Below are 26145 nucleotides of genomic sequence, written 5' to 3' on the forward strand. Positions count from 1 at the left end.
CTGATCCTTTAGACACACCTTTAAAATCGAAGCAAATAAATCATGTTTCTATAATTACCCATTTCAAGAAACACAGATTCTACACATACATGCAAAATATGAAGATTAGTTATTAATGCCTTGATGTTTCAACTAAGCTGGTTATTACTTTCAGAAAATATATCCTGCCAGATTTATACAAAGATCAAAATATAGCCTTTTCCCAAATAAATTATATACACAGAGGCATTTACATAAGCACTCATTTCTGGTTTTCCATATAAACTATTTTCTTAAGTGCATACCCATTTGTTAGTTGTATACTTCCTAGAAGGATGAGAATAAGTTAAACTGTGGCAAAATTGGCCTAATCTTAAGCATACATGCTATGTACAAACTGTGCAGCCTTTTCAGTTCTGCAGCTTTCAAAATCTTTGTAGCAAGTAACATCAGAGAAACAGAGTAAGCCAAATTCATGATTTCTGTACCTGTAGCATAAAAGCTGTTTAACCAGCTGAAATGTACTGTATAAGTTATGATTTTAATTGCTTCCCCTTTCTGAAAACAACTTCACTATCCCATCTGAACCCTTTGGCAGGTGGTGTAGAATACAATGGTTGGCCAATAATACAGTAAGATCATAAAGAACCAAAGAAGACCATAAGCATGTAACAGGAAACACAGCTTTAATGTTTTTCTTTTTTTAAATTGACTTAGCCTGGCTCAGGCTTTTTACGTGCTTATATAAGACACAGGTCACGTTGAACCAGTTACTACATGCTGCTGAATACGCATAATTTTGAGACCCACTGTAAAGACGTTGTATCTATTCACTTATAGCTCACCCAAGACCTACAAAAAACATGACAAAAAAATAGCATTTAAATACTATACATTATGTAATGATTAAGAGATATTCACAGACTTTACACACAACAGCAATTTCAGTTAGCATTTACTAGATCTGTGTGCACTCACTTCCCCTCTCAAGTACAGAGATAACAAACCTATCCAGATTCCAGTTATTAAAGGTTTTGTCTGGTGTAAAGGATTCTTCCTCTTCTAATTCAAAAAGGAAACAGACCTTGGATCAATATAAACAGTCTACAAGAGCAAACCCAGTGGCACCATGTTGGCCCAGGATATAGATAGAAGAGGCCTGTCCAAGAGGACCACGTTCTCTTTTGCTTAAGTTTGTGGGGTCCCAGCCCAAATGTAGCATGAAAAACCATCACTGTGAAAGAGACATGACTGAACAAGTGCAGAAATCACAGCAATATTTATCAATGACCTAATGCTCCATAACTGCATTTTCCCCAATTAATTTCAATGAAGTTTCCTAACGTATTCTCCTCAACAACACCATCAAATGTGTTATATCAAACATGGGAAACTGAAACAACTGTTCCTTACAGAAGCAATCCACCACAGCTCCATTTGGAGTGAGATGCTGTAGATGTTAAGAAGGGCACAGAAGAAAAATGTGGTAAACCTAGAGCATCTATGGCAGGGGTCCCCAAACTGTTTAACCAGGGGGCTGGCGTGCGGATGAAGTGGCAGGCAGTCATCTGTGGCTGCTTGGTTTCCCCCCCCAACCCCCGGCGGGGGGGGCGGGGGGGTCTGTAAATACCGGGGGCCAGATCGAGGACCCTGGGGGGCCATATCCAGCCTGCGGGCCGTAGTTTGAGGACCCCTGATCTATGGTAACAATACTGGCCTTTGATAATGCTGAGTTGCTGTAGAGTAAAACCCCAGAGAGGAATCAGCCTTCCAAAGAAAGGCAACTAACACTCGAACCACTGGGAGAGAAACAGAACCTCCCCACCATCACAGAACATACACAGACATCAGACATGATCTTAGAACAGGAATAAAAAACATCCTGTAGCATCACAGCTCATGATGGAAGACTTGAATTTGCCCAAGTCTGGAGAGATTAAAAACATCTATTTGTGAGGAACACCAAAAGGAAGCTCTGTATCTTCCCCCAAGGGTAACCTCAGCTTTGCTTCCCCAGTCTGCCATCTGTCCATAGGGAGACTTACTTGTGGTTTAACCAACAGTGGTTTATGACTGCCAAGATGTTAGAAGCAGTTTATTTTAGTCTCGGTCAGTACAGCAGGCTCTCAAATGCGGTCAGCAGTAAACTCTTAATTCTCACTGTTTCTGCCTCTTTTCCCCAGGAACTATGCCACACACAATTGGCTTTGTTGGCAGCTGTTCCTTCTCCCCCTCTCCAGCTCAGCCTCAGAACTCAACTACTGTCCACATCCATGCTTGCCGGCAGCATACTCTGAATTGGATACCAGCAAATTTTTATTAAATACAAGTATAAACTGCGTACAGTAGGGCTCCCTTGTTTAACGCTTTACTGTTTAGCAAGTGATACTATTTTGTTTGTATGTCTATACTCATGTCACTTTTCATTTTAATGTTACATTTAATCTTTACAGGAATTTGTTTAACAATGAAAACTACATTTTCCCTGATTAGTCTTGTGTTGGGTTCTGTACAGCCAGATACATCAGCCTTATCTACAGAAGACACATGGCAGGTGTCCTGTGAGTCAAAGTGGTTGAGGTACCATGGTTCATCCTCAGATGTTGAAGACCCTTATAAAAAGAAAACATCAGTGCTAGCTCCATGAGCCAAAGAAGAATGACTGACCACGCTTAAACATCTATATAGTGGACAAATACATCACATTGCTAACACAAAAGAAGAAGTTATTAATTGAAATCTAACTGAACACACTTTGTAGTCATTAATGGTCATACTTCTAACCCTATAGCAACTTGCAGTGTTTATAGCTTTTGTGAATAGACATAAATCAACTCAGAGAAATTACTTGTGCAATCAGTATGTTAAAAAAAAAAAGACAAGCAGAGACTGAAACATATACAAAGATTTCTTTTGATTATGCTAGACTGCTTGAAACAATCGATATAGTGAAGCAAAAATACAAGTATAATGGGTAATTTACCTCTATTTTAAACTAATGTTGGATAAATGTCTGACTGGGGGCCCTGGTTCCTTTTTCATTCTGTATATCTACAGATGAACATCACGGTGAAGAGAGGAAACTGGTATAAGTGTAAAAAAGCTAAAGACGACGATCGACAAAGTAGCTATGAAGATCTTTAGGTAACACAAGAACAAGCATATTGGAGAAATTATAGAACTCAGTACTTACAAGTCATCAAAGAAATGATCTTCACTATGTCTCTCTCGATTGCCCTCAGACTTGCCATTTGGACTTCATCACTGCCCACTTGGAAGACCAGTAATGGATCGTAATCACAGGGCTGTACCAGACAAGGGAGTTTTCTAGTAACGTCCCTTACCCAGGCCCCAGGGAAGCAGCAGACTTCCCTATGCTTTGGGTCTGGTTGGCATATCAGGCCCTCTGCTCCTCAGAACGGAGCTCCCAATGACAGCCACCTTTCCTTTCTTCCTATGCAATGCATATATTCATAATGCAAAAGAGAAGATATTTAGTTTTGAACATATGGAAGAAGAAATCTAAGGAACTGAGCTCAGTGGTTCGTGAGCATTTTGCAGTGGCTGATACCCTCAAAAGGAACAGAAGATGCTGTCTCAGAGTTCGAGGTGACAAACCTAACTGGATGCATGGACACACAGACGATTTAAGCCTGTCAGGTCCAGGTCTTCATAGGCTGTGCACAAGTAGGTTTGGGACTAGGGAGACCGGCTGGCCTGCAGGAGAGTTTCCTGCTCTGTAAGGCTAGAACACACCAAAGGAAAACAGGAGAGGCAGGTTTCATTCCTATTGTCTCTAAACTTGCTTATTATGTGACTCTGAGCAAACAAATTAACATCTTCAACAGCTTACTTATATATATTGAGGGCATAATGCCAAAATGATGTTTGGAATATAATTAATTGCACAGAAAAATCATCTGATATACAATACTAAAGGAATGCAAAAATAAAAAAATACCTATAAAAATTAACTAGTGTAATTTAAAAATTGAGATACTATTTCTGTAACTATTTAAATATTTTTACTTTGAAACCCAGTAGGTATATATTCAGAGAAAAAAAAAAACACAACACCCCCTCACTACCATTAATTATAGTGGTGGTGCCAGGTGGGTAATACTATAATTCCACTTGCTAACCATTTGGGAAGGTCAGATTTTAGTGAACAGGACCACACCAAGGTTAAGATTGGTAGCAGTGAACTGATCACATAAAAGCTACTGAACACATGAAAGGAGTTACAGTAGATCACACATCAAATATTTGGGCCCTGTGCTTCCTTCCTCTAGTCCTACGGGCAGGAAATGCTCTACATATCCTGTGAGATGACCACATTTAAAAGTAGCCCCTTGTTCCAAAGGCTCTAGTAGAATAATTGCCAACAAAGAGGCTGAAGAACTTCTGCAGTACAGTTGCCTTCTAGAGCTGTATCTGGAACAGTCTGAATGATCCTATGACGGTAAGGTATGGTAAACTATAAAGGAATTTCAGTCTCTAAAAAAAAAAAAAAGTGTAAAATGAAACAAAGCTAAAGTTTGCAGCTGTGCATTTAGATGTCATCTGTTTAATTACTTTTGTAATTTTATTGTTTAAATTCCTCAGCAAATATAACAGCATGAGCAAGTCTGGATTTTTAAAGATCAGTTTTTCATTTTCATCCTGTTTAATGTTTAGACAGTTTGAGGAATCCTGTTATAGTTTTGAAGCATTCACCAAAATTCAGGGAGCGCAGTATAAATATACAGTTGACAGACTGTATAAATGATAAGTATGCACAATTCCAAAGGAAGTTCTGTCTGATATTTTTGGATGCCATATGTTTCTAGAAAAAACAAGTGGAATAGAGTTTCTCTAAACAGAGCCAGTGAGGAGAGAGCCTGAAGAGTTTAAGTGGGTGGAGTGGAAGCCTGGGCTGGGGGTCAGCAAAAAAGCCAAAATACAATGTAACCCAAAGACTTCTATGCTTTTGTTTCATGGTAGAAATAATTTTATCTCAAAACTTAATGTTGTTTGGGAGTAAAAGGGTCTTTAATATTGATTTTTCAAATATTTCATGTGTACTTGGTTTATCACATAGCTATTGTAAACAAACCTGTGATCTTCCTATTGCTTTCATCCTGTATTTTACTTTGTTTTAGTTGATTCACCTCGTTTAGTGGTACAATACCTCAGACTTTTCAGATGTTCTATAAATTCACCTGGAAATACTGAGGTTGAGTTTCACTGAACAGTCTTCATAACTGATGCATGGAATTTCTCTAAATGGTGTGGTACAACCTGGTACAGTGGTACAAGCTAGAAGACATACTGTCCAAAGTGTGTTTGATAAGCTGACATGTGACAGGATTTCTTTTTGCTGTTGTGTCAGTATATCAAACTCATACCTGGACATCAATCAAATTCTATACAAAATAGAGCAGAATGTTAAAAATACATTAATACCATCTTTTCTTTTATATTAAACAATGTGTACAAATGCATATTTTCAGCACGTGTATACTGTAACAGATTGTTTACAGTATAGATAATACAACAAGAAACTACTGTAAAACACAAATATTTAACTTTCCAAGTCAGTTCACATTTATCTTTGACACTAATTAAATTAGTTTCTCAAGATGCCACTTGTATTTTCTTTTTCATTTTGCAGAATCATTGTATTCATAATGGCAAGCTGGAACTATTTTTTAAAATACTGTATATGATGATGTAAAATATGTCAATAGCCATGTCTTAAAAACAAAATTCCCTCCTTTAATTCTTTTCTGAAGTCCTTGCACTGCTTTTTCCCTTTAAATATCACTGGGAAACTGTCCTGGTAGAAAACTCATTCCATATTCTTTATAACATGTATTACCTTTCATGTTAAAACTAGTATTTTGTTTTCCTTAAAATCCCATTAAACTGTTGTTAATGGCATTTCCAAATTCAATGTTAATCTATGCTAACAAGATATATTGAAGGGGAGTTTACTTCTAAACACACTTCGGGAGGGGGGCGTGGAGAAAAGAGATGCAAATAATTTATTTTCAGTGATTCTTAGCACTGCAAAAGGCAGAAAATATTCCTAATCATATCAAAATAAGGATATATTGAGTAGTATGTATTTCACATTTCCCCAAAGAACTAAAATTTATCTTGTATGCAGTAAATGAAAGTAAAAGATTATGATCTGACTAGAAAAGCAGTATAGTTTCAAGCTTCTTCTAATCAGGTTGTAGAAGAAACCAGAGCCATCTATACGAATCTGATCATCCCACACGAATCATTCCCTGCCAAAGGCAAAGAATGGCAGCTTTCACACACATTATAAGCTGTATGGGAGTACCTGAATCTTTACTTTTTTGTGCGTTTTAAGGCTCTAATGATACGCTTAAGGCATGCTACTTTTTAATTGAATATTCTTGAACTTATCTCCAGTATGCCTTTGGATCTTACTAGAAAATTTGGAATTCTGCAGAAATGCAGAGTCACTTTATTTAAAATAGTTTTAAACACAAAACTGAGCAGAGGAGAGTAAAATATGGAGGTTCAAATAGACCTCCCCCAGCTCACAAGTGAAATTGCAGCCAGTTCGGCACAGCTAGTGTCTTGAAACCAGACTGGTTGTTGTTTCTCCACTCTGAAATGCAATAAATACATATTGTATGATCCTAATATTTAGATTTATCTAGATTTACCAGCATGAAAAGTAAGATTCAAGTTGCCTCAGGAATGCACCAAGACAGGCTGGATGGAAGAATGACTCTTTAATCCTGAATAAAGGGGCAATCTCCAGCTGTTGAAATGATCCTTTTGCAGTGGAACGTGGAAAATTAAGAGGTGTCAAGACAACTTTAGAAAAGGAAGTAAAAAACACCTAGCCATTGCAAAAATCAAGTGACTGTTCGATTACCCAATTGAGAAGCTTATAAACTTCCTGTTGAAAACACAGTTAGCCTACTTGAGAAATTCAGGTTTGCCTGAATGTAGAATTTCTTTCATAGGAAAACAGTATTTCAACTGTTTTCAAGCTTTATTCTTTTCCAGCTTTCCTCTTAATTTACATTGCAAATGGACAGGTTTCTGAAGATATTGATGCATAAGCGAATGTCAATTTTCTTTGATAATTGCCAAAGTCTCCTTTTTCCGACATGATGCATGTCTGCATAATAATTGCATGGACTGCATTTTATTTTCAGACAAGGAATCTGGTGTACTCCCACTCTTCCCAGTCCTCCTCCTTTTTTAAATATACTATACCTCCATAAAATTACTTTTCCTGAAAGCACATCTTGAATATTTGTACCTGTAAGTCTGAACTTTTCATTTCATGATTTAAATTAAATTCAACTGCTTTTCTTCAGCTATGTCCTATATAATGAATAAGTCCTGACTTCAGAGGTCAATGTAAAATCATCAGCGCCCACAAAATAGCAAGGGTTCTACCACTTTCAGTTTCCAGAGACAACTGCACCTTTGAGTTCACATAGCTGTGGGCTGGAATTCTTGCTACACAGACAGAAGCTAACCAACAGGCAAGACCTCGGTTATATAGAAAATGATTCCTCCACTTCCATGTTTAGTTCTTTCTGGAGGAAAGTTGATACTAATCAACTACATCCTAAATAAGCATTTCCAGGTTGCTTAATGTAAAGGCAGGCATGCTCATTTTAATTCTTAAAGGAATGAAAATGCTGAAGACAAAATGAAGAGCTGAAAGGCAATTGTTCACATTGGTGTTTCTCCTGTCTTCTTTTTATAAAATATTAGGACTTGAACAATCAAGATAGTGTTATCAAAACACAGGACAACACACAATTTATCTAAGTATTCTCTTCTCTCTGCTTAGAGAATTCTGCTTGTAACATAACAAAGTACAGAGTGCCCTCAAACTCCCTTGTCTTGCATTATTCCGTAATAGATTTTTGTAGGTTTTTTGTCAACTGCTTGAGAACCCGATAAAGCATAGTTCCAAAACCTTCCAGCTTTCATAAGATCTGTTATAGGGATTCCTTTCCTCTCAGAAAAAGCTTTTGAACATCCGTCTCTTCCATTACGAAAGTAAAATACCCTCTTCAACAAAGCACTTCCCCACCAGCATTTTCCAGTTTGTTCTGGCTTCGCAGGAGGACTGAAGCAGAGGAAGGAAGTGCTCCACTACACCATACTTTGATCATGGAGATTACGATACACCTTTTGACAGTATTTCACCAGTATTTTCTTTCTGGGATTCAAAGTAAAGCTTTTAGGTATGTTATTACTAGAGACCTCATCTCCTCTTTACTACATTTTTTTCTATTCTTTCTCAAAGTATGACTAACCGAACCACACCTAAAAGTCAAGCACATTCTTCTCAACTTACAACCACTGGAGAAAGTTTTCAAGAACTAACAACTTTGACAAAGGGTGTAAACTTCCTAGAAATCTAGGAAGGTTTTCTAAAAGAAACTAAAGCTACTGAGAAGTATTTTGCACACCACTGAAAGAAAGATGTTTGGAAAAAATTAGTCCATTCAGTGAAACATCCAGAAGATGTGGAAGGATGCAGCAAAACTTCAAGAGATCTGCTTGAAAGGTCAGTTTACAAACAAAATTCTGATACATAGATTCTTGCCTCAAAATCTGTAGCAAAGCTATGACTATAAGCCACACATTTTGAGTCCTATTCTTACAGTCAACTTTAAATGCACTAATTACTCCATATTATTAAATAAAATTACTGCAACTTAAATTCACAAATAATTTTTTTAGATTGAAGTGACTGTAGCTTTTTGTTTCTTCTATGATGAAAAATACATTGGTAACTTCTAAAATAAAAGCATACTACTGCTAGATCTTAAACTGTGATACCAATATGTTGAACTCTTTGAAAGTAAACTTTTACATCTGCACAGATGCACCACTTAAAAAAGGTTATTTATGTAAAGGCTTTTTAAAATATTTAGAATATGCTTTAAAGGATGAAAGCCAGAACAAATGAAACCTGTTAGGAATTTGACATCAAAACTAACCTTTAGGACAAGAGTATAAAATACATAAAAATCTTAAGAGAACCAGAAAGAACAGGTAAAGGACAACAAGCAGAGCCCAGATTTGAGAGAGTTCTCATTCATTATGAACTGTTGCTGAAGTAACTTTTGGCAGCAGGAGGCAACATATTCTTAAAAACCTACATCCTGCCATAGGAAGCCACAGAATACACCACTGCATTTGTAAACATTAAATATAAAGCCTTCACACCAAAACAGCTAAAGCCTACTATTCACCATGTACACAAAGCTTGTTAGAGATGTTTTTTTAACAGAGGTTTTAAGTAAGCTCCAATTACAAGGCAGTATTAGGCAAAAGTCATCCTCATCTACTCATAATATCCCCGCGTATTCACAGCATTGACCATGAAGACTACAGATTGCAATGTCTGGTAGTTGAACCGACTCCATGAGTCATCCAAAACATACAAATGGTACTGGTTATGAAGAAAACTGAGTATTACTTTCTGCCTGGAGCCAAAAAAAATAAATATGCAAGGACACTACACAGAAACAAATCCACACACACACAAATACCCAGCTCACTACACTGCCCATTTGGAAAACAGCAAATTCTATCATCTGTAGTTAGTTTGAGTCCAGTTTAGTAAATGTAGTTGCTTAAATTTTTTATGAGCTGCAATGTGTGAAGAATACAACATGTAGATTTTTAGAATTATTTTTAGAAAGCAACTTCTACAACACTTGCAGTTACATAATATATCAAGCATTTTTTTCTTTATTATGCCAAAAACATGGAAAAATCAACCATTGCAAGCTGTCTGAAGAATAAAATATCGAAAGACAGTCTGAACCAACACATACCAGAGGATTACATTCCTCTGAGTTTTGCTTTAATATACACAAACATATATACACATCCAACCTTAAACTGGGAAACAGAAAAATTTCAGATTTGCTTTGCAGCTGGTTTTGTTAATCTGCAACTTTCTTCCTGTTCCTTGAAACACTGTCACATACAAAGATTAAATACTAGCTAAATAACTTTGGTTATCAGGAAGAGTTCAAATCTCTTCTGTTCTTATCCTGCAAGTATAACATATATCTATGAACTCCGACGTTGTATTTGTATCACCTTCACCCACACCTATATGATTTTTATTGCTGGAGAACACACACTATCATACCAGAAAAATGGAGTATATGTGATTTATGTCAATCGTTGACACTGAACTCAATGGAGATGCCTGATACTATCTCTGTATTTTATTACTCTCAACATGCACTTGTGTTAGCCATTAACATACCAGTGTTAGCCATTGCCTTCTCAAAGAAATAAAAAAAACCCAACAACGCATCAGAGGGTATGAAAAAAGTTTTGAGAGGCTGAAGAATGCTACATTTGTCTTTGTGTCCTACAACTAATAAACCCCATAAGAATACGAACCAGTCCTAAAAACCAAAAAAAAAAATACCACAGTGATGTATTTATATCTTTAAGGACAATAACTTTTAAATCTGTTTTTTACTGCAGCATAATCAAGTTTAATAGTAATAATGGGAGATAAAGTAGTGTGCACAGTAAGAGCTTAAACATAAGAAACATTAAACGTGACTTTTGACTGTACTGAAGGTGGCTGAGCACTAAGTTATCTTGGAATTTCAGTAAGGGCAAGGAACCATACTCACTTAAACAATACAATCTGAGTTGTTCAGGATAACAGAAACAAGAATTTAATTTTGCCATGGGAGCTTTGAATAGTATCCCATAGAGAAATATTCTCAAATAACATGTAACCACTCTGTATATTTTTCATAATCCTTTTTGTTAAATAATTGAAAACTAAAGTAGGAACACTTAAAAATGTTAAATGGAAAAGAAAGACATTGGAAAACAGTTTTGCAAAAGAAAGAAATCTTCTATCCAAAAAGTAGTTTAAGAACTGTGGTATGAATTTGTCATAGATAAAACCCTGTGAGGGACATCAGAGAACCCACAAATATTTATGGAATGAACCACAATCTGTATACAGAAGTTAACAAATGTCTCATTACAAATGGGATATGGTTTTCCCAGTAACAGAAGCACACAACTTGCATTATATTTAACTTGAGATGCTGTTATAATTAAAAATACTACAAAGAAAAAAGTTCGCTTTATATATTACTGGAAAATACTTTACAACTAACAAAACATTTGTTGAAACCAAATCTGATTGAAATTATATTTACTCAAAAACAGTTAAGAAGAAAACTGTATAGAATAATAAGGGTTTTAAAGCTTTTCTGAATTATTTTACAACAGTTATTTATCACAGCCAAGACTTTTGGATGTTAATTTTCATTATGTAAAACAGAAAAGTAACCTTGATACGTGGATTCAAACATACATTTTAAGAATCAGCAAAGGAAATCCTGGGAAGAAACTATAAGCAGTTTGTGTAAAATAATTTAACGTTACTTTAGTAACTTGCATAGGGGAACCCCTCCAACTCTTAAAATGACATTAATTCCCAAGGACCAACTATTTATTTTCTCCCACATTAACAGGAACCCAAACACCTCTGCTCATTCCCCCCAGTATTTTACAGTAACAAGCAAAATATAAAGCTACTTGGTTAGAAAAAAGGAATGATTAAAGAGAGGTAACTTGAAAGAAGAAAAGAAATGTAAAAACTTCAATAATGTTGCTTTATAACATAAACCATACAACAACTCACATAAATATTTGTAGCTTTCAGATTACCTTTTATTTTCCTGTTTTACAGCTCATCTGAAAATTTTTCATTGCATTCAAGTTGCTGAGCATGTAAACTGTGAAAGGTATCCTGGGATTTTAAAATGGTATTTAATGTCTTCTTTTTCTTTGTTTCTGTGCCTTTTTTTGTTTACTTTTTTTAAACTGTTACAGTCTGTTTAATAACGTTAATACTGAATCTGAGAATTTTATTAAAATTCTGTTCATAGTGTCAGATTCTATGCTGTATTTCAAAAGCCCCAAGCATGATGGCAGATTAACTGACCTAAGCCCAGGCTGCTGCAATACTACCCTTCTGCTAGGGCTAATGCCTGTGTGACTATACAATAAATAGGCTCAGGGCAACGACCTGACTGAAAAAATTGCCTGATGCCTCCATCAGCTCCCTCAGCCAGCTCACTATACACAACTACAACCAGCAAGACCACACCGCTGCAAAGAGAAGTAGGTCTCTTAGAATAGCTTGAGTTTAGATTTGCAACCTAGGTGGGCACAAAACTCATTGCCCAAAGAGAACCATAGTTTCAAGAAATATTAAAAATCAGGATTATGCCCACCTGACTCTGGGCTGCCCAAGGAAGCCCAGGGCCATGCTTCACTCCTTTAGCCCCTCCACTGGGCATGGCTAGTCTGCACATCAGTTGCTTCAGCGGGAGGTTGAGAGACCTCTCTATTCAAATAGCTCTTCAAACATCTGACATGTTTTCTCTCTGCCATGGTAAATCAATAATTAATTTGGGAAAGAATTAAGAGTTTGAAAAATATTTTCAAATGGGAAAAAGGGCCATTATTGGAGTTAAGGGAAGCAAATCATTACACAACCTGATTTCCCTGAAGAAGGGGTGTTTCAATGCTGGTTGAGAACAGAGAGAGACATGAGTTTTCTGAGGGGTTAATTTAAAATGTGCAAAAGGTTATGAAACTAGGTGAAGAAATTATTCTTGCTAGGGAGAAGATGACAAGAAGTGCAATAACCTTAAGGTCTCAATAAAAAGCCCCCACAACCAACTATGCATAACAAGTACTTATCATCTAAAGATTAGGAAATATCAAGGCAAGGAGTTCAAAATATTTAGCATTTCGGTATATAAAATGATAATAGAATATAATGAAAAGCTCAAAAAGATTAAAAATAACCAAAATTAAAACAAATTTTTATTTGTTTGAATTTATTTTGATTAGCTTCACCATAACAGGCTTCATCACAGCAGAACTGCAGCTTTTTGGAAAAAAGGAAATGGAAAAAACTATGTCAAACAGCACTTCAAACCAGTACAAAGGAAATCCTAATCTCTCCCCCACTCAGTCACCATAAACATATTACAGATTTCAAAACTGAAGTTGTATGAACTTCATGCGTCAAGCTCCATATATACCACAGAGCAAATACTAATGAACTGTGTTAAACCAGTGTTTGAGACAAGAAATATCACAGGATCAAGGAAACTCTGAGTTCAGGCTGCCACATATCTTTACCTTAGCCTTGACTTTGCAGAACATACAGTAGTTAAGATCACCCACAGCTGAGAAGCCTTTTTATAGAACAAAGTATAGCACACTAGCTCAACAGTGAAAGCAATGCCCTTGTGAAAGTTTCACTTTACAACTGCTATTTACTTCTGACCTTAAGCTGTTAAATGATAGCATCTTTATTAAATAGTCAAAGAAATGAAGTACATGCTACAATAAGTTATATAAAATACGGCACTGAACACTTTGTAGACTCCTTTTTTGAAGAGATGCTTCTCTCATGCCTGTCTCCCAGCTTCACAGCTAAACTGTCTGACCTGAGAATTTCATGACCTGAACCTACAGGCCAGTTGGAAAGGAGTCTGGAAACCTATCGCTAATTTAGTTCTAAATCACACACAGGTGTCAGAATGAACTACACCTAAATAATGAAACGATCATAACCACAATGTAAACTCAAAAGCTTTACCAGAAAAACTAAATGCAGTGCCCTAAGCACTAATAGTGAGATCTTCACTCTCCTGCAACTCCTTCACTGCTAAGCAAGTGGACTAGAGTGAGGCAAACGGCCAAAATAAGGCTTGAACATGGAGCATGAAGACATAATTTACCCACTGAAGTGTGTGTGCAAGCCAGACATAGCTGGTCAGGCATTGACCTGGCACTGATACATGAGGCCAGAGGAGACTAACGCATTGCCCTGCACTGCTAAAGAATGGGCACCTTCACAAGATGCCCAAGCTCAGAGTGCTTCTCCTCATCACACCTCACCACTGGAATCCCTCCCAAACATGTATGCAAGTTCCCATGACCTTCCAGGTCAAATTTGAAGGAATTTGAGAAATCTGTGAAGTTGCTCTTTGAAATCTCTGCCTGTGTCTACAGCAGGACTATTGGGCACAAAACGCATCTCTGTGTATCTCAAAAAAAGTAACCTCATCCCCCCTCCTCCTCACAGAGGGCTGGGATGCTGCTGGGGTGAGGAACACAGTTGTGCAAATACCTCAGCCAAGTAGGAGCAGCATTACCAACTGAAAGGAAAAGCTTTGCAGATAGAATGCATATTAAGTTCTCAAAACAAAATTGAAAGTATCAATAAATCATTGAGGAGGGATGTTATTTTTAATATTTTATTTAATACACACATTGTTTGAGAGTTACTAGGAGACTTCAAAAAAATAACTTTAACAATTTTACAGATTTCACCTTTGCTCTGTTTGAATGAATTGGTTATTCCTTTGAATTCATTCTTTATTGACAGTTACTTGATCATTTTTTTTCCCTGACATATTTAATAAGGTTTCCAAAAGAGCTGCCTTGACTAACATCAAATGGATGCTTAAATAGCATAATAATGCCAGCACTCTCTCGCAGGAATGTTTCTATAAAGCATATTTCATTTTGCTTTCTACGAGGAACTGTACAAAGAAATTAAAATGTACTATAAGAATCAGATTCGGTGCTACTAAGTGAAAGAGAAAACATCAGGTGGGTATGTGTATTGACCACACAGTAATTAAACTGATTAATTAAATAGAAAATACAGTTGGAGAAATGCTGTTCTTATTACAAATTTATTTTGACTATCCAATTAAAAGGAAAAGTATTTCAAATACTGTATTTAGGCAAATTAGTTATGTATTATTGCAGATTATAGTAAAACTCACAATTAATGAAATTTCAAGTAAAAATAAGATTGGTAGTTAAAGCTGAACATTCTAAAAGTTGAATTCTGAATACAAATTTAGCTTTGAATAGCTTTTGGTATTAGATAATTAACAAGCTACATTTCTGAAACTAAATGGGCAGTTCCAGCTGTTATTTTACAATTAGTTTCCACTGAGGGTTTTAAATTAATAACTGTTGCAATAGAGTCAAACATGCCAATGTTAATTAGGAGTGGCGTTTCCATGTAATGCTATCCATATTTATGAATATTTTACTGGGCGAAAGGTCTAAGCAGACTTTTTTCTTTTTCATCCTCTCTACTAAAGATAGAAGAAGAGAGAAATGTAAAGCAGGAAAAGTCTTCACTTCCAAGCCCTGTTCCAGTGAGAGGTATAGGATTCTTACGGAAGATACGTGACATTCCTAAGGTCCTTATGCTAAAAACCCCATGGGTTCAAGTACAATAGCAAAGGACAGTATTTAGAACTTGCTATTTAATATGAACATTTTGATTTAAATCCCAATTGAACAATTAATAAAGCTAAAGATCTATGCAAAAAAATCTAAGATTGCATATCCCAATTAAATGTAGATATAACCCTGTTAAAAAAAGAAGACATATTGTGAGGAATAAAAACATCCTGGTCTGAAATCTGAAAAATTAGAAAATAAATTACAGGAACAAGTTTAAAATACTGTTACAATTTTTTTTTACTTAACACAGGAAGAATAGAACAGAAAATGGTGCCAGCTTAACTCGGTTTTATAACCTCTCAGTAATAAAAGAAATATTTCCATTTGAAATAGTAAGATTTTTTTTTTCCTAAAAGTTCTTTTCTATATAACATTACCTCTGCAGTTTTGATCCTTTTGAAATTGAAGAAAAACTGCAATAGAGATTTTATGATGCACTGTAACTTTCACTTTTTCTAATCCCCTATGGTATATATGCACATTTTATTAAGCGGCTCATTATTTCCATCAAAAACTACACATGCATACATTTTTTCACTGATTATCTTTGTTGCCTTTATTCAAAGAAAAAGATAAAGAAACTCAGGTCGCTCAGCATTAGCTAACTCCTTGTTTGCGTACCAAATAAGCTTCAAGGAAGTATTCAAAAAAATAAACCAGAATTTTTCCATTAGAACCTTTATAAAATAATCAGCTCCTAAAAGGAAATTATTCATATTAGGTCTGCAGTCTAGGAAACATTTAGTTCTGTTAATACTAAATTTCAATGAAAAAAGATATTTTTTTTCTAACTGTTAATTGGTTTTAAAAGGAAAACATCAAGAACGAACCTTTTTGCTCATACCACAGTTACAGAAAATCCAGGATTTTTGTAACAATAATTTAACGATAGAGTTTTTTGAATACAAACATGTCCCAAAGCAATTTAATACTGAACAAAAAAATATTCTGAAGAGAAGATGCTTATAGATGTGGGTGCTGTTGAAAAGTTTTGAAAAGCAGTTGATTTTCCAAACCACATTTGAAAGAAAAAGCAGATTTCCACACAGAGTTCTGGCTATGTATGTGCTTCTTGCATAAACTCCTTCCATCATTCTTTCCTTCCGCTCACTCCAGCACTATCAGCACAGACACAGAAAATTGTTTATTACTCATCTTTTTTAACTGAAGGACTTTTGTGGGCATTACATGATTATTACATGCATGTTCTAGATAAAGCTCCTTGAAATAAAGATAAATAGCAGATATTTTATAAGAGAAACAACATTGTTTTGTTATTTGTAAATGTTTGAGTGTCAAAAGAAAACAGTAGACTATAAAAATGATGAACAGAGCAGATTAGACATTTATGATAAAAGACCTGTATTGATGAAAAGTTTTATGAAAAAATAAGAAATAATTTACAGCTACCTTTTCATGATTAAATTCTTTACATGTAATTTTTTTGGGGGTGGGGGTGTTTAAAGAATTTCCATTTACATTCATAAATTGAAAACAGTCTAAGGACAGCTTTATGCTTTGATCTATGAAAGATCTATACATGAAAATGACCATGGAACATTCAGACCTGGACTATTAAGCTTTGATGTATGACATGAGTGAAATCCTTGGATCTCAAAAATGATGAATCCAGAGTGTAGACAATAATTAGATTTTTTATTAGCCAAGCTGAGGAAAGCTTGTGATTCCTTTCAACTAAAGTTTCAGAACTTGATAGTTTAGCAATATTAATTCTGAACTTTATAAGCAAGGCTTTTCACAATACCCTCCAAAGAGCCTGTATTCTCTGTGCTCTTTGTCAGTCGTTTCATTTTTGTATTAACAATATTTTACCTTAAAACTATTTCATTCTATCTGTTCATGGATACTCCCTAAAATTCTATTAAACAGTGTTTCATGTCAGTTTGCTAAAACAACCATGCTGGGGATGATTGGCAATTATCTACATAACCAAGCAGGCAATTTGCACAGTATTTGGTATAGCAGGGCCCTTATCCCAATTCAGAAGTAGAACTAAATGTCATCTCTATTTCACCTCCATGCTGCTTCATATTTAAGCAGAGCCATGCATCTACATCCTTTTATTTTTCAGTCAGAGAAATAGAATTGCTGGTTTTTGTGATGAGGTTCTCAGCCATTACCCTATTGATAACGTCCAGTTCTGCTGGTACTTACCACAGCTAGTGCTATTCATTGTTATAAACCCCCAACATACACACTTTTTAATTCAGTCCTTTTTATGTCATGTTTCCACTAACTAAAAGTGTTCAGAGATTCCAACTATGATCAGCTTAATTGCACTAAACACTGTTTGTATATACAGGACAATACTGTTGTAATCTAAAAAGGTGACAAAATGATCTCACAGAATGTGAGCTAATTGGGCAGAAAACTGGTTAAGATGACTACAGACACATTTGATTAGTTCCACTTCATTAAAGCATTATAATTTATTCATGCTGATATTCTACACTAGACACTTGTATTAAAAGAGAAAGAACTAAGGAAATGACAAAGGGAAAACACATGAAGACGCACAAAGAAAGAATTTTGGCATTTTGAGCTACCCCAGGAGATGCTACTCTGTTTGTTGCAGCCATCTCCATACACGGAAAGGGACCTTCTGGCCTGGTGCCCTCAGAATTGCTTTATATCCATCAAAAGTCTGTTCTTGTGACAAGTGATTAACAAACTAATAAATAATCTGCTAGGTTTGTTGTCCAGAGAAAGACTCGAGCAAATTGATCTAAATTGCTTTGAGTAGGAGGCTGGATGAGATGAACTAGAGAATTCCCTTCCAACTGAAATTATTCCATGATTCTTTGATTCCCTTGGATTTTTTTAACAGAATCAGCCACATAACTGCTTGTAGCACTCTCCACATAAAACCATATATTTATGTTTTTAGAGAAGTGCTCACTGCTAATAAACTGTAACTGATGTCCTCCAAAGTGATCAGAGCATTGCTACAAACACAACTGAAAAGTCTCTGTGCAGCTGGCATGCAGTTTAGTTCTTAATTTCATTACACTACTACTGTAGCAGAAGCATATCTTTGATGTTAGGTACCAAAGGTCCATAGATGAAGAGTTTTATGAAGATCTTGAGGAAAAAAACTTCAGCTGGAATTTTTATCTTACTAGACACCACAGCACCAAACAAGAGTGAGCCCAGGACTGAGAAATGCAATTTTTTTTGCCTCCAGAGAGATCACTGTTTTTTCCTGTAGTTACAGCATTTATAAAAAGTCCCTCCAATGTAATTTCTCGGATACCAAATAACTGGCTTTCACTCCATCAGGGCATTAACATGATTTCCCTGTCTCAGCGCTCTTCCTCACCAAAACTGCTAGACCTTTCTTTGTTTTGTCAAATGTATTTGACCATTCATTTGGCCACTTCACAAGTTCTAACATACACATGCTGTTCATACACAGCATGACTACACAAGGCAAGAAATGACCACATCATCTTGTTTTTCTGCAGCCTGCTAAGTCGTTTCCGAGCAGCAGCTCCCCCAATCCCAAGTTCAATATGATCAGGTAGCTAAACCCCCCAAAAACGTGGCGCTCTCCTTCACTGTGTAGGAGAAACTTCATTTACTCTGACTATCTGACTCCTCCAGTTTTAACTAACTGCTTTCCCCCCCTCTTTAGCCAGGCTAGGTACCTGCCTCACTTGCATCCTTATGCAAAAACACCTTTATTTTGTGCCCTGTCCCAAGTTCTTCTGGTATCTACAAGAGTTCTCCACAGAACCAGCAATTTCTTGATGGGAACATACAATTCTGGTCATATTTGTTGAAGACAAACACACCTTAGCTGGGGTTTAAGAATCAGAAATTCAGAAGAAATCCTAAAAACAAACTAACCAACTCCTAGGATTTAGTAGAAAAAAAAATGAAAAGGAAAAATCGTCTCTTACTGTGACCAGCTAAAAATGTGAAATTTCAGGAGCCATATATTTACTGTAATGGTACACGCATCTTTGTTTATTATGTGTATCAACAGTCAAAACTAAATTAATCCATTTTCTACTAGAGGGAATAGTTATTTTAAAACTAATTTTTATATGGTATAAGAAAACTGAAGTTACTATGTCAATACATTCCTTTCCAACTTCCAATAATCACCTGAAAAAAATATTTGTGCCCAAACTTTTGGGACATATTGTTTTTCCAGTATTCTATTTTCAGTTTAGTTCTCTCTACAAGTTAAGTAAACCAAGACACAGATGGAGCCACTTCAGCTTACAGGCAAGAAGCGCCCCAGTTTATTTAGTATGCAGCCATACAAGATTTACCTTTCATGCACTGGCATTCTGTTAATGATATATGAGCATATTCAGTTTTTAACATATAAATTTATGGGACAAATTTAAAAGATATTTGGGGATTCTATTCAGCCTTTAGCCAAGAAAAAGTTTCTCTGCCTTTCCTAAAAGAACAGTTTCTAAATGAGAAGCAAAAATTCTTCTTTCTCATGAAACACTACAAAAGTGACATTAATTGCATGTGGTTGTAGTTCAGACCTAAACAGAAGACTGTTTAAACCAAAGTGACACCACAAATGAAGTTTGTATCCCCACTCCAGAAACACTGCAAAGACAGTGGTTCAGACAACAATTTATTTTCTTTTATTCTATTAAAAGCAGCAGCGGCGAATTACAGGAGAAGAGAGGGTGGAAAAGACCAGAAGATGACATGTTGGGATTATTAGAATGCTGTAGCAGCTAATTCTTCAGTAATCAACAGGCTGCTATAATTACGTTTTTTTTTCTAGAGCCTCTCACGCTGGATATTGTACTACTTGTACCTCTGTTGATATTTACTGGGAAATCTTTCACCAAAATACATGAGCTACACATTGTGTGGGTTTGCTCATTTTACTACTTGATTTTTAAGCATTCTGTATTAGCTCCAGTTACACATTTTTGCTATCTAGTACCATCTACTGTGGGCAGGTTGAAAAGGGTAAGTATTGTGTTACAAAAAAAATTGTCATATTTGGAGAAATAAATACTAACATCAGGGTCGTGTTAAAAATATCCCACTGTTGGTTTTTCTTCCTTGAATACAGACTGTGTCTCCTGCCCTAACAATACAAAAACCTTGGTATTGTCTTATTTTCTGAAGAAAAATTGACAAATGGTAAAGTTCACTCCACTGGTCTAACAGCAGTGACTGCCATGTAAGAAAATGAATGGCTATCTCCAACCATGCTTCTGTAACTACAGTATGTTCTGGATCAAAGAATATGTTTTAGAAAATGCATCTACTTCAACTCCAAACTGGAATCTTGATATTTTTAATTAAAAAATATTTCTTTATATTGCTCAAAAGCATTGAGGCTTGCTTAAACAGATCAAAATAGCAACCCTCTTCCCAAAACCAAACGACCACCCACGACCAACTTCAATATTGTCTCATAAAATGCTGCAAAGTAACTTGACACTCTGCCCCGACGTTATTTTAAAAACACTAAAGCTAGTATAACTGGATGATTAAAGGAACAAAGATAAGACTGAGTCATATGACAGCTGCTGAGAAATTAGAAGAATGGTCATTGAAGCAGTTAGAGGAAATTACTGAAAATGGCAGACATTTCTCAGAAAAAGACACAGGAGGCATGAGGTTGTGAGACTGGTTACAAAGAAACCAGTAACAGTCAGATGAGAGATGTCTGTGGCCCACTGCTTATTTCTACCTTACTCATTTGCTGTCTTGATTTCTAAAGGAGGACTGGACCATATTGTAACTGTATAAAACTATGAAAACCAAATATAGACTGCACAAACCTAGTCTGGGACATTTATGTATATAAGACCCAGAAACCCATAATGCAAAAAGACAACAGAATCTTTAAGCAATTGAGTGACTTCTGGTTTGAAAAGCACAGAATTTCTGTATTTCAGGTAAAGCCACAGATGCAAAGATACGAGACTCAAACACATAAACTGGCAGAGCTTCATTGATTTTAGATTTAAATTGCATCCTTTCTGTTGCTTACTCACTGACTTATGGCATGCATACGAGGAACATTGCATAGTTCCCCTAGGTGACAGAAACGACCTTATGGAAGCTGGTACTTGCAGCTTCCACTCTACCATAAGGGATTTTTCTGATATATTTTTGGTTGCTGTGAGAAGAGCAGAATCTACATTTGGTTCTATAACTCTCCAAGAGTCTCCTTGGACAAAGAGGGCAGAAGCAGGAAGAGCCTATGCAAACATTGGAAATATCTCTTTTATCTGTGGGTGCACTGAGAGTTGGATGAGGCCCTGTCATCCAAAGCGATTGCTGGTGCCAGGCTGCAAGGTTTCATCCACAAAAAACCCCATCATACAATAGATACCATGCTCATTTTAAAAAAAATAAAATAAATTATAAACTACTATAACTAAACATACAACCAAACCCACTAATTTAAATGTTTCCACATGGAAATATAAAGAAAAAGACTCTCTAACAACTTCTAAGTGATCAGAAGTGAAACTGGAGATATTTCATGGTCTCCTAAAAATCCCAGTCTTGACAAAAAGTAAAACTTGCTGTCATTTTCTAGGCAGTAAATGTTTTACTGCTGGGAAAAGATTTTGATGTTTGTAATTTCTATTGAAGAGCACTATGAAGTAGTTAAAAATATTTCCACATCTGAAAAACAGACCAACGGGAAGTATAAGACACTTGTTCATCTGTATTTCTGTGACTTTTCTCACTTGGTATTATTTGCAACCATACTTTCATGTCTGGCAACAGTGCCAACTCTACTAAGGATCATATATTACTTTTATCATGTTGATTACATATGTTCACCAGTTTTGCTGCCTATATATGATTAGTGTGGTTTGCACATACTTAGTGACACAATCCAGAGCATGACATTTTCACAGAAAATGTGTTTACTGGCAAAGAGGTCCTTAGAAGTTTGCCTTCTTTTCAGCTTTGATCTACATGACATCAGGAAACCTACAGTTTGAATATATGTTTACCATTTATATTATTAAGATCTATCTCCTTCACACTATATGGCTACTGAGCACTTTGGTAGTCGCAAAAAATTTCCTTTCCTCTTAGGTGAACTTAGTAGTAGCTGAATAAAAAAAAGCCTCTTAAAATGTTCTCATCTGTGAGCTTAAGCTTTATAATGACTTGACATTTAAATTCTGTTATTCATCAGCACTTCACAGAAGAACTTGATTTGTCTAAATGGATTTGAAAGCCCACAAGTGAAGAAAATCAGAAAAACCTGCTTTTGAATATCAAAAGATTGTATGTGAAAAGTATTTTTACAGGCTGCACGTACCAGTTTTATTGATCAATTAACTTCTCCCAAAAATGAATTTTTCTGAGACCATATATTAAAACCCAACCCCTTCCCCCAACACTTACTGATAAATGTCTTTTCTGAGCACAGCTCTACTAAGGGGGTTGTCAGCCTGAGGAGCCATAGAGACAGATCCAATCTTGAGAACCAAAGTGTCTTCTTTAATTGCTGGATTAGCTGTAGTTAGGAGAACAGAAAATATGTTTGATTAGAAGTCAAATGCACATAGCAGAAATGCTGAAAACCTATTTCTTATAAAAATCTAAATAAGAATGTCTCCTAAGGATTCAGTTCTGCTCAGGAGCAACAACTAGTGCAAAAAAAAAAAGCCATGAAATTAATAGCATTGTTGTGATACCTAAGACAAAGCTACTGTCATTTAATTTCCCCACAGAGTTTTATCACGCAACTAAATCCTGGTCTGTGATTTCTCATTTTCTCTGATGCTTTTTTTTTTTTTTTTCTGTTCAAAATTATGTTAATCCCACAGACTACTTTGTGATCTGTCTGTTTGTCCAATAATTATCTGCTGATATATTAGCATGTAACACACTCTGAATCATACACCCTTTTTAATATGGGCCTAGGTCCTTTAGATGTAAAACACTACAGGATATTACGATGTAATCATCCTAGAAGCATTTGGTATGGGTTGCAACACACATGAAAAGTTCAAACACAAAGAATGAAACAAGAGAATCTGAAATCTGACACATATACAAAGAACAAGATGTAGTACTGGACAGTAAATTTCACATTAATAAAAAAATTATTCCAAGAAGAAAAAATTCCATTTTCTACTTCATCTCTATCATATTCAAATTTCACCCACATGTACAAATTCTTAGTTTTAAAAGCAGTAGTCATACTAGAAAACCAAAAAGTTCTGCCCAGAAAACACCAGCATTTCTTGTAGCAAACAAAGTGTGTAAATTTTCCTTACAGGAAAAGACTGAGTCTACTGCATCTCCTTCTCAGCAGACACAGACATACAGAAAGCATTTGGATAAGTTTCTGCTCAGAAGACTGCATCGTAACTAGGAAGGCCCCTGAGAACATGTGATGCAAGGTCAAAGAGTTCATCATCTGAAGTGAAATGGTCCACTGCAACACCAGCGTGACACATAACAAGGACGGAACAACATCACACTCACTCCCATGCCCAAGGAAATTCTGCAAGACTCTCATATCTGAGTTCTGAAAACAAAACGATAGTAGCAGAACATAGTTTAAATATTCCACCGAAGAGTGAAATTCCTGGTGTGGAAAGAATTAGCAAAATCTATGAGCTTAAAAAATGGCTTCTTCAGACCTGTTAATGTATCTGTGAATAAGACACCATGCTTTGCAGCTATACATACACATCTGTATATTTTTAAACAGATATATGAAATCACATAATTCACAGAAATTTTAATAAAATACTTTGAAACAACTGTAGGGAATGCTGCAGTAAACATGCAGCAGAATGGTAACACAAGTTCCAACACACAACTAAATCACAACAGAAGAGATTTACGTAAAAGAATATCATCTACTTAAAAAGCAAAGTCAAATTCTTTAGATCCCCAAAGCAGAGCAAAACCATATACAGATGGTTTGGTTGCCAGAACTAAGGTAGAAAAGTTAAGCTGACAACAAAGTCTTGTTTGTGACTAAATCAGAAACCATCTCTTCAACTTTTACATCAAAAAACACATAAGGCATTGTACCAAGTATTAGAATTGCTGCCACTGTACATTTAACATATTGGATTTTTTTTCCTGATACTCACATAAGAACTAGGAGCAAAGGTATTAAATATACTTCAAATTGTAATTGCATCTTAATTAGGTGGAAAATGCCTTAATCTGAGAAGTGGTTCTTAATAAAATATATCTTAGGCTAAGAATTTTAGTTTTTCTCTCACACACTGCAAAGCAAAATAAACACAGGACTACTCATCACAGTCTCTATTATGTAAGCATTTTAGGATTTTTTTTTCAAGGCTGGACATGGTTCTTTTGTGTACAGCTTCCTGTAGGTCAAGAAATTAAGTCAATCTCAGAAAGCACTACAGGCATTAATATTTTCAGCTGGTTTCTAATGAGTGGTAATCTGAGTCATGACTTAGGATGATGAATTCATATCTCCATTCAGTAACTGATGAATGATGTCATTAGCTTTTCAAAACGTATGAATGATGTAGTAAACATAACCACAGTCATTATAAATATATTACAAAAATGGGGGGGGGGGGGGGGGGGGAGAAGTTCTACGCTACACAACATAAGTACAGTCTTGGAAAACCTTACATAACCAAGCATAATAATGTTCAGAATCTCACTTGGTTTAATCCACTCATCTCAGTCGTCTCTTTGCTGAGCTAAAAACATTATGCTCTTTTAATCCTTCCCGGTAAGGCTTCTTCTTCAGCACTTTATTAACGTTTGTGGTGCTCTTCTGTACCCTCTCCACTTTTACCAACACCCATTTTTTATAACAGAAAGCAAATTGGACATGATATTCAATTATCTGCCACATACAGAAATACAGTTACCTTCCTTATTTCATTTCACTATGTCCACTGTGACCCTTAAACTGTTTTCACCCACTGTTTCCCAGGAGAGCCTCTCCGGTCCTGAATAAATACTCTGCATAAATTGTTTCCCTGATATTTAACATGAGCTTTAAAAGATTCAGTATATTTTCAACAAGCAGTGATATAAGCAGTGATCCAGATGCATGGCCTATAGAGTCCTTAACATTATTTTCTTCTGGAAATACTTTGCAACATACGTTGATGCTAGCAGCAATGGTTTTATACTTACTTTCAGATTATTAAATACCAATTCCACTTATTATTCCCAACTGACAACTTGGTTTTGTCGTTTTTTTAGACTTCTACTTGGCCATTTTTAATTCATTTAACATTTCCACAGATATTGTATGGGGATGTATTTAAATTTGAATACCAAGAGACACAATGTCAAACTCCTTACAAAATTCTAGAGCGTATCAAAACTTTGCTAACATTTTATCAGCTAAGAATTGAAACCATAATAAAGAATCGAAGTCAGATGTGTTTAACAAGATTAATTTTCCATAAAACCATGTTTATTATCATGTAACAAATATGTAATTCTCCATTAACTGAATCCTATAGTTGATTTTTTCCTTTATGTTCTCTGAGGGAGACTAATAAAAGCACCTGTCTTCATTTTATTTTAAAATCACACTTTTCATTTTACTAAATATACCTCCAGCTGTCTAAAACCTGCTCTTCCAAGGCGTGTTAAAAATTAGCCTCAGCAGACTAAGATCCCTGAGCACAAGTTACTCTTGATTTGAAACTGTTTAATAGTAAGCAAGGAGGATGTTACAGACCATATGTTATGACAAACTTCAAAGTAGAGAGTCATGCTCATGTGACAAGAATATATCACTTCTACAAATGCAGGACATACGTTTATTCAGTATGCTGCCTTTTCTTTTTCACTATCAACAAATTTATCATG

At 35.7% G+C, this 26145-nt stretch overlaps 1 protein-coding gene across 8 annotated transcripts in view; it reads right to left on the bottom strand.

Annotated features, from left to right (window-relative positions):
- VPS13B (vacuolar protein sorting 13 homolog B) overlaps positions 1–26145 on the bottom strand; it is a 478583-nt gene that overhangs the window by 168184 nt on the left and 284254 nt on the right. For 7 of the 8 annotated variants that reach the window (XM_055800741.1, XM_055800742.1, XM_055800739.1 and 4 more), the window contains one exon: positions 22714–22825. In XM_055800741.1, coding sequence (XP_055656716.1) covers positions 22714–22825 — 112 coding nt within the window. Of the gene's footprint in view, positions 1–16281; positions 16443–22713; positions 22826–26145 lie in introns of those variants that run through there. The other variant, XM_055800747.1, reaches the window with a different exon arrangement.

This window comes from Falco peregrinus, chromosome 3 (genome assembly GCF_023634155.1).
Source record: "Falco peregrinus isolate bFalPer1 chromosome 3, bFalPer1.pri, whole genome shotgun sequence".
In the NCBI taxonomy this organism is placed as follows: Eukaryota; Metazoa; Chordata; class Aves; order Falconiformes; family Falconidae; genus Falco; species Falco peregrinus.